This window comes from Amaranthus tricolor, chromosome 17 (assembly GCF_026212465.1).
Source record: "Amaranthus tricolor cultivar Red isolate AtriRed21 chromosome 17, ASM2621246v1, whole genome shotgun sequence".
In the NCBI taxonomy this organism is placed as follows: domain Eukaryota; kingdom Viridiplantae; phylum Streptophyta; class Magnoliopsida; order Caryophyllales; family Amaranthaceae; genus Amaranthus; species Amaranthus tricolor.
Window position 1 is genome coordinate 6,881,725 of NC_080063.1, and position 10,000 is coordinate 6,891,724.

Consider the following 10,000-nt stretch of genomic DNA (forward strand, 5'->3'; position numbering starts at 1 on the left):
AAAATGGGGTATATACTAGGTAGTTTTTTAACATTTTGCCAATAATTTATATAACATTGCATTAGCCCAATGCAATATTTATAAACACAAATTAAACTAAATAACTAATTATTATTTTTCTTTTTAGTTTATTCTACCAAATTTGAAAATCATAACTATATTATATTTGATTTAAATTAAATAAATCAATATTATTATACCTGGTTAATGATCTTTTAGTTTTAATTGTAGTTAATTACCTAATTTAACCTTATTTCAAATTTTTATTTTAATTTTTTATTGACGTTCATAATATGTCAAAAACAAATAACTTGATATTATTTTAAATGTCGTTATTATGTACATTATTTTTCAAAAATATTGATCTTTATTTAGATCTTGTAGGTTGGATTATGAAACTTATCTCAAATTAATGTTATTTTAAATCAATGTCATTCTTTATGAAAATACGGCTCCTCCCGTTTTGGCACAGTGAAACTTATAGGTAAATATTATATCATTGATTTGTAGAGTTGTTTTTATTATTTTCCATATGAATGGTCGAGTTAATATGGCAACTATTTCAAACAAAGGGAGTTAAACTTAAATCAAGCTTTGGAAAAGAAAATATGAAGTTTAATATTTTTGCTCAGCATATAGTATTTCCAACGATTTATGGGCCTTCTAAAGTCCTGAGCAATTCACTCTTGATATACAGGCTGATGTAAGAACAGACTTAGAAGTGAAGCTTGGAGCTTGGGCCTGGGACACAGACACAGGGGAAGAATTTCGAGTGGGTGCAGGATTAGCAGAGCCATATCCCCTCACTTGGTGTGCGGTTGAGTACTTTGAGATTAGTGGAACAATCCTCCGGATGCTTCTACAGAAACATTCACCAAATACTCCTCATCTAGGAAGAACTCTTCTCCATCATGCCATCCTCTGTGCTAACAGCTTAGCTGTCAATGTGCTACTCGACTGTGGAGCTGATATTGAATGTGCAGTTAAAACAGCTTCCAACATTTCATTCTGTCCATTACATATGGCTGCTCGACTTGGAATACCAGCTATTGTCCGAGCTCTTCTTGAAGCTGGTTGTGATGTAAATTCGAGAAGTAGCTCCGGTGACACTGCTCTTATGATCTCTGCCAAGTACAAACGAGATGAATGCCTCAGGATACTTGCAACAGCAGGTGCTGATTTTGGGCTAATTAACAATGTTGGCTTATCTGTCAGCTCAATTGCTTCCACAAATAAGTGGTCCTTGGGTTTTCAAGAAGCAGTTTTGCAAGTCATCAAAGAAGGGAAGATTCCTCAAAGTAGCAATTTCTCAATCTTTTCACCTTTGCTATTTGTTGCTCAAGCAGGAAATACAGATGCTTTGAAATCTGTATTAGCACAGCCAGAGATGGACATTAATCAATCAGATCACAATGGTTTCACTGCAGTGCTGCTTACAGCCTTAAAAGGGCATGTAGAGTGCTTTCGCCTGCTTGTGTATGCCAATGCTGATGTTAAGCAGTCCACAAAATCAGGTGAGACTGTAATTACGTTGTCTGAATTCAGCTGCACGAGAGACCCATTTGAGAAGGTTTTACTCGAGTATGCCCTAGTTATGGACAACCGCCATGCAGAAGGGTTCTATGCTCTACACTGTGCGGCTCGTCAAGGTGATGCAGTAGCCATCCAACTGTTGACTAGTAAGGGTTATGATGTGAACGCACCTGATGGAGATGGCTACACACCCCTGATGCTAGCAGCGAGAGAGGGACATGCCCATATTTGTAAGCTCTTGATAGCAAAAGGCGCTTTTTGTGACGTTAAGAACATAAGAGGCGAAACTGCACTCTCGCTTGCAAGGAAGAATGGTAGAAAGGAAAACGAGGCTGAATGCATAATACTGGATGAGCTAGCTAGAAGGCTGGTAAGCCAGGGGGCATGTGTGCAAAAGCACACTAGAGGAGGGAAAGGATCTCCCCATGCTAAAATGATCATAGTGAAAACCACAGGCATTCTATCATGGGGAACATCAGGAAAGAGAAATGTGGTCTGTCGAGAGGCTAAAGTTGGCCCCAGCATGAGCTTTCTGAAGAACAGAAAAGGTAAAGGTGACGTCAATGATGCTGGGATGTTTCACATAGTGACAACCAAGAACAAGGAGGTGCATTTTGTGTGTGAAGGTGGCTATGATGCTGCCAAATTATGGGCAAGAGGAATCAACCTCCTTACAACAGAAGCTGGTTTAGTCTCCAAGCCAATCGAGATTTAAATGTTTTGTTATATTTGTGTTCTATGGATTACAATAGTGTCCTAATACTTCACCTTGAAGTATTTTTTAGTTGTATATATTTTCGAACATGGGAAGAGCGTTGAAAAAGAAAGAAAAACAATTCTCAGCAGTCAGCACATGTTCATAGAGTAAAGTAGTTCTTTGGGAAAAAAGAGGGGAATGTAAACAACGATTTGATCAAGGCAAACTAGTCTAGTCTTTTCACTAACGTTAATGTTTTCATCAGTAATAAATTGAATCAAATCAAAACTTGAACGCCAATCATATTCATGATAAATTGAAAATTGAAAAAGCATTCCAAGAAAAGCATGATCAACTCAATTGGAAACAACTTCTTTGTTAGTGTTATCACTAACAAGGGCACGTTGCGTACATCCAACCCTTTCACCTAGGTGGGAGTCGCTGTATGACATTGGGAAAATGGAATGATATTATTGTCCACAATATATAAGTGTTGCAGAATCTGCATCCTCAAAAAGCAGTATAATCCAATTTAACCGCTACCTATAAAGTCCCGGGTGGTAGTAAAGATTGCACAAAAGAAGAACGATGCATATTAACCCGAAGAGATCTCCTTCTCCTTAGCTTTGCAAATGTCCTCAGCAGACTTGACAAACTTCTTTGTCAGCTCATCAATCTAACAATACATTTAGAGTTATCATATCAACATTATGTATAAAGAGAAAAAAAACATATAGGTCGAGTATTATTAAGCTGATATTATTGATTATGCTTACTTCCTTCTCCAATCTTTTTGCACTATCTTTAGGATAACCGGCTTTCTTTATCGTATCCAATGCCTGTATTAACACAAAACCAAGCAGCAGTTACCAACTCACATGCTATTTTTGACAAAGTTTTATACCTGGTAAGAACTGATTTTAAGATATTAGTATGTGTGAAGCATCAAAATGCTTTCATCCAAGCATAAAACTTATATACGAAACAAACAGATCAATATTTTTTTCAAAACACCGCCATTTATCAATGTCAATTATAGTGCAGATTTAACCATCGTACAACACATGTGATAACTAAACAACTGTTTAAGCCCCACCCCTCTCTTTCTCCTCTATTATTCATGAACGCCCACCCCACCCCCCCAAAAAATTCCTCCGCTTCCCTTGCGACAACATCATGATGTTCTAACTCTTTTCTTTTCAATTCTGTTTTGTTATCTCATTATTCACCCCATCCCTTTGAGTTTCCGACATTTGACCCAAAAGGATAAAAAATTTAGGTCAAATATTGCAAACTCAAGGTAATCGAACAGGTATCCATCAAGCAACATATTGTTGATGGTGGTTCTTAACTCCAAAGAAAATAATTTGGAATTCACCCCTTTATTTTTTGATTTTTAGTTTTACCTGTTATTTTCTTTATTTCGATTCCTGGCTGTTTCCAAAAGGATAACATATTTGGAATTATCCCTGTTATTTTCTTAAATTCAATATGATGGGCTTTTGATACAGAAATCATGTCTTCAAACTCTGAACGTCAACCATTTGAAATGTCTAGGTTTCTCTAGAGAAGTTACTAGAGTGGTTGCTTGAGAAGGGGCTCCCTGTTAGTGTAGTTGCATTTCCCTAATTGCAGCTTATGCTAAAGTAGGGCTAACACTAAGTATATTACCTATAATTTTATGATCAAATTAGTCTTTCTTCAACTTCATCCACTTGACCAAGAAGGTTAGGCTTCTAGAAGCTAAGAATATCACAAATCATGAGATATCAGTTTCCCTGTAAACAAAGGATCCTTCACGGTGCTCTAGAGACTGTTTTCTGAATGAGGATTTGTTTATGCTATGAAATTACAGAAGGGTTTCTCCTGATTGACTAGCTGATAGCTTTTCTAAAGCTGACCTAGTGGAGGAGGTCCTTGGTGTTTTAAGAAAAACAAAGATCAGAGGATATACAACAATGCAATCTCATCAACATGGGGGTCAATTACATGAACCAAAACTACGAGTTATGTCCAAGTGTCTAACTTAGCAATTCTTGAAATCGTTGCACATGAGTACACTGACCAGGACAACCAGGACATTGAGTATTTTATGACAATAAATATGAATTTTTGGTTTTTTTTTTTTTTTTTTGGTTATGAATGTTCATAAAATATATTAAAAATTTAAAGATAAAAAAGTATTCAAGTTTATTTATTTATGATCATGCTATTTCTAATGACATGACATATGAGAACTAAAAATGCTAATAAGTACACATTATATGTCTGGAGTCTACAACTCTAATTAAGAACCCTAGAGAAAATACTAAAACAAAAGCCAAAAGAAAATATAAAAGGGGGCAGCAAATGGGAGATGTTATCAAAGACAATGTTGAGAAAGAAAAAGAATTGTAATTCTTACTCTTTCTCTTTCTCCTACCACTCACTTTATCTATCTCCTCCCTTCTTCTGTAGAAGTCTGCACTAATCGCCAATGGTGTTTGACGGGGATAAAAACTACCCACTAACAAAGCAAAAATCTAGTCTCTGATTTCTTTTGATCCTCCGTAGTCTTTAGGTAACCTTTCCTCCCTCCTGTTTTCTTGTTCTCCTCCCCCAAGTTTCAAAAGGGGCCAAGGGTACCCAAAGAATAAGCTCTACGCATTAGGTGAAAGTGCAACCCTTTAGTTGTGAGCTGCCATAAAACCCAAGAAAAAAAATAAAGGCTGAGGCAGCGTCATATTTCCTTACGAATCTTCCCCACAACTAATGGATTTTGTTTATGATAAATTTAATGGAAATAAGTCCTCTATAGTCCTACATTAAAAGGATTATGTCCTAATTTGCTATCTACATGGGGAATCATAAACAAGTGATTAAACGAACCAAAAGACTTTCAATGATGAGAAAAGGCTTATTTTTAGTTATATATATTAATCCTAATCTCCTCTTCCATTTTGATTAACTTTTCCTAATTATATCCTATAACACACAAAGAGCAACACAAGGAAACATTTAAACATCAACAAGAACTATCCCCTTGGACACCATGTTCTCATTTATAGGTCCCTTTGACGACAACTTAAATCTTCTCTATTTCTCAGCCGAAGGCATAAACACTGCACAAGGAGGCACTGAACAATCAAAATGATAGATTAACAATTTTTTGAAAAAAGTATTTGCAACAAACCTTTTGGCGAGCTCTTCTAACACTTTGCTTGACTTCTTCACTTGATTTGGAAACAACCTTACACATGGCCTATAACAAGGCACAATGAAAATGAAAAGTTCATCCCTTGAGCTCAAAAGAAGAAGTAATTGTAGCAAACAAAAAGACTTTGGACAAACCTGAATGTGCTCCTTAGTTAACCTGCGGATCACAAAGAACGACCCATACATAAAAGCTTAGGAGTGAGGAAGTCTCATTTGAGGCCAATAAGAAAAACTATAGATAATTATCTAGCAAAAACTAGGTTTATGTCACTCACGGAGGAATAACAGCTATTAATCGTTCACCGTCTGGTTTCGGATTTAAGCCTAATGGAGACGAAACAATGGCTTTCTCCAATTCTTTAATGGTCTGCAAAAGCAGTCGCATTTTAAGAGCATTATGATGACAGGTTAAAGATGCATCACATTTCAAGCAGATTCGTAATACAATAAACAAAATCAACTAAAGTACTCATCTAAAAATTAGGTCAGCTATGGTAACAAAACAGCTTGTTTGCAAGGCATAACAAAATAGCAAAACAAAGGACAGCAGAACAATTAAATCATGTAAGGAGTGAACTGTGCACTTGGAGGACCTAGTTACTTACTTGTGGGTCATAAGGAGTTATTGATAGAGTTTTTGAGTCAATGATGGTAACAAGGGCAAGTCGATTCAGATTCATCTTTACACCACTTGTTTCGACAATGATGTGGTCAAGCATTCCTACGTATAATCATAAAAATTTCATCAACTTAATAGTAAGAAATATAATCTTTGTAGAAGGAGCAGCAACAAACCTGTAGATGCTCTTCCTGTTCTTAACTTAGTTAGGTCTCTGGATAATGCTTCTAGCGCTGCCTCCATCTGTGAAATAGCAGTTGACTTTACAACAGGTCCAATATCTTCAACAACTTGAGATGTGTTTACATCATCATCAGCCTCTATACAAGTTCCAGCCAAAATACATCACATTCAGATCCATGTTTAGCTTAATCAACATATCTTTCAAGATGTATAATGCCCGTGAACACATCGGTAAAGCTCTTATGATTCGTATTTATTGTGCCAATGTTAGTTGTTAGGGCAATAACTTTTAAGATATCATATAGCGGGGTCAGCCAATCTTACAATATTTGTTGGTAGATTTTTATACAATCATCAAAAAAATTTGATGCCTATTGCAAAGCAAGAAAAAGAAACCCAAGACAACTCATGCGCACAAGAATTTTGAATTACCAACACATTCAAAAATGGCAAACATAGCAATAAATAGTGACAGCCTAAGACAAAAAAAGCACATACAGAGTTTAGATTTCAAAAACTCATAAGGATTGAGATGAATATTATTGAACTAAGACTTACGACATTCTATTATCCCAATGTCATTAAGAGGACCCACCTAGACAGGGTTTGAGGGTCAGAAGTATATGACCTTTTTGTGATAAATGTCAGGTGGCACGCCTAAAAACTAAAAAGGGGTTGTGTACATCTTTACTTGATTAATAATTTAGTAAGTGGATACTAAAAAAATCCTACAAATGAAGCAATTAAAAAAAAAACAAGGATTAAAAGGTGTAACTAATGAGTTCAAACCTTGTGGCCCATACACCCATATAAAACATCCGGATGGAATTATTTGCCTTCTTAATTTATTTAGTTGAACTTTTAACTTACCTATATAATTTCTCTATTTCAAATTGTTCATACACTTCTTGTTTTCACGTTATCCAATTATTTTTACCCTTAATATGTTTCGTTGTGCATAACTAAAACTTGTATATAGTTGACATTATGAAAATATGCATCTAAACGAATTAGATAAGACCCCAATTAACTATGATTTTTCTAATACATAAAGAAGAAAAAGTACAGAGATTTTAAATGTCATAAGTAGGTGATAGGCGTGATTATAAATTGGGGTGCTCGAGATAAGGCAAAAATTGGAATAGAGTTGGTGTCAATATGGATGAACGAACATCTAAGGATGTAGAAGAGGTATGTAGGAAGAACGATAGGATTATAAGAATGAACATTATATTTGGTAAAAAGATTTTAAATGTCATAAGTGGTAACGCACAGCAAGTGGTAATGGAGGAATCAATTAAAAAGGAAATTATGGGAGAATTTCGATGATATGCTGCAAAATATACCAATGAATGAATGGATGGAACAAAAGATTCCATCTGGACGACTATTGAAATTGATATATTCGTTCATACAACCGACTCTAATTTTTTGGGATTAAAACCCTGGCATTGTTGTTGTTGTTGAAAGAAGAAAAAGTAAAACAATATGGATCAATAGTATACAACGCAAATATAGCAACTAATTCCAATAGAGGTGTATATGGCTAATACCTTTATGTAAAACTCCAAGAAGAGACTCATTACCTTGTCACAAGATAGAGATGTGATAAATTACAAAAGAAATTCCATAGTTAAGAAAGCTCAACTCAATTCTACATGAATAACCTCAAACTATAGTGGCTAATTATATAGAGACATAATAAATACAAAGAAAAATCCATATTTTCCCATGCCAACTCCTTAAGATTTATACATACAAAGAAACGTCATGAGATATGAAGGGGTATGAACTAATTCCAATCAAGAAATCAATTCAATCATTAACCAAAAGCGTAAGCTGATAATTGAAGCCCCAATATTTGTTATATACCATGTTAAAGAATCAACTGAACCAAAAGCTTAAGATGACAATTAGAGGCTCCATGGTACCAAATAACGGCCGTTCTAACTCGACTCGGCCGAGTTGAAACGGTTTTCTAAACTAACGTTCCGAAATCACGCGAATTCATCATGGGGGATGAAAAAACGCCGAGTTGACTCGGAATTCGTCCGAGTCAGCTGAGTTGGAACAGGAATTCACAGAAAATGCGGGCGAGATTCGTTATTTTCCCGAGATACATTAAAAGGTGACAGCTTTTACAGCCTTTTCAGATGTTAGTCCCCAAAACTCCAATAATTTACAGCTATCTTCCAAATTTTACCCCAATTAAGTACCCATACTGCGACCGCATTTTTGCACCATGAGAGGCTGCATTATACATTATATACTTAATCACGACCCCTCACATGAGAGCCTTTCATTGGGATAGAAATGTGAATGCAACACAATTCTTCATCATACTTAAATCAGAACCCGTGACTTGAACATGTCCCATGTCAATAAATCAACTCAAGTCAACCAAAAGCAGAGGCTCAAAAAAATGTTATATGTTCTATCAATCCCCATACTCCTATTCCTATACTAATTTAAAGCCCACAAAGGAATTTTATATAAAGATTAAAGGGGTATTTGCAACTGGAGCCAAATAAATAAAATGATGATGAAACTCAGTCTTCAATTCTTACAGCCACAATATGATCTAAACTGAAAACACCGAAAAATCATATTACTCAATAGCTGAAACAAAGCATATATAGAAACCTCAAATCACAAAAAGCAGGAAAATCGCAATAAATAGTGAAATCCAATTCAAAAGAACAACAACAACGACAACAACAAAAAAACAAAATGAAATTGGCAACACTCACACAACTATTAAACAACAAAAAAAACGAAAGAAAGAGGAAAAGAGAAGCATACTAGACTTGCGTCCTTTGGCAAAACTCCGACGGCATTGATAGAGAAAGTGAGTAGAAGGGAAGGTCGGCGGAGTGGAGGAGGAAGGGGCTAAGAGAGAGAGGCGAGGATGAAGATCAGAACTTTGATTACGACAATGGAGAAGGAGAGAAAGAGATGAGCGATGATGACTGAGTATTCTTCTAAATGACATTCTTGCTTTTTTTTTCTTTGTCTTGCAGTTTTTGAGAGGTGAAGAGGGTTTATGAAATTTTGTACACGACTGACGACTACACCTAAACCTCCGACTGCGAGTTCCGACAATATCATTCATGAAAATTTAAAAGAAATACTTTTTTATAAAAAATGTGTATGGCTTCAAAAAATTTTAATTCCTAGTTGTATTTAGTTAATTAAATATTAGCATTAGTTATGGAATAATTTTTAAATAGAGTTGGAAAAGATAAATATTCCCACTTTGCTGTCCATTGAAAAATATTATCGAAACTGGTGTTTTAGTTAATAAAGAGCTATGTTTTTTTGTTTGGAGACTTTAAACCTCTTACGGCCTGTTTTGTTAGTATTGGAATGAATTTTATGAAGAAAATGATATGATTGAAGCTGGACAAGCATAGCCTTTAAGGTAGCCAAGAGATTTTTCAACCAAAATTACACTAGTTTTTCATTCCTATTACCACCGTTTATTACCACTATTTATTACCACCTACCAAACGGGTCGTTAGTGTTTTTGTTAAGAGTTATATCTTTTTAAATTTGGAGACTATAAGACTTTTTTTAAAAAATACTTAAAAATTCTTATCTCTAACCCCAAAAATAAATTGATAGTACAGATAATTACAACTAGTAGTAATCGCAAATGAGAAAATGCATTTTTAAATACACAATATCCACCAATGCATTAGCTATTCTCCATTATTACTCTTAACATCAATGGACGAGCTTATAGTGGTTAATTGGTGGTGAGAAAACCAATT

General features: G+C 35.2%; 2 protein-coding genes across 2 annotated transcripts in view; one reads left to right on the forward strand and one right to left on the reverse strand.

The window, feature by feature from the left end:
- LOC130803945 (uncharacterized) overlaps positions 1 to 2,366 on the forward strand; it is a 14,360-nt gene extending 11,994 nt beyond the window's left edge. The window contains exon 4 of the mRNA XM_057668181.1: positions 698 to 2,366. Within this exon, the coding sequence (XP_057524164.1) occupies positions 698 to 2,248 (1,551 nt within the window). The 3' untranslated portion in view covers positions 2,249 to 2,366. The remainder of the gene's footprint in view (positions 1 to 697) is intronic.
- A 153-nt stretch (positions 2,367 to 2,519) lies between these two features.
- On the reverse strand, positions 2,520 to 9,341 carry LOC130803946 (uncharacterized). The gene is made up of 8 exons (XM_057668182.1): positions 9,030 to 9,341; positions 6,221 to 6,364; positions 6,031 to 6,146; positions 5,701 to 5,792; positions 5,561 to 5,582; positions 5,403 to 5,471; positions 3,007 to 3,069; positions 2,520 to 2,906 (listed from the first exon to the last, which is right to left on the reverse strand). Exons 1-8 carry the CDS (start codon positions 9,337 to 9,339, stop codon positions 2,826 to 2,828), a joined length of 897 nt encoding a protein of 298 aa, XP_057524165.1. The 5' UTR covers positions 9,340 to 9,341; the 3' UTR covers positions 2,520 to 2,825.
- Positions 9,342 to 10,000: the final 659 nt, after the last annotated feature.

Bases quoted from the DNA above. Each gene is read 5' to 3' on its own strand.
- LOC130803946 (XM_057668182.1), bottom strand. From the start codon at position 9,339: ATGAATGATATTGTCGGAACTCGCAGTCGGAGGTTTAGGTGTAGTCGT. The intron at 6,147-6,220 runs GTTTGTTGCTGC...GATTATACGTAG, and splicing joins AACAGGAAGAGCATCTACAG to GAATGCTTGACCACATCATT. The intron at 5,793-6,030 runs GTAAGTAACTAG...CTGCTTTTGCAG, and splicing joins TAACTCCTTATGACCCACAA to ACCATTAAAGAATTGGAGAA.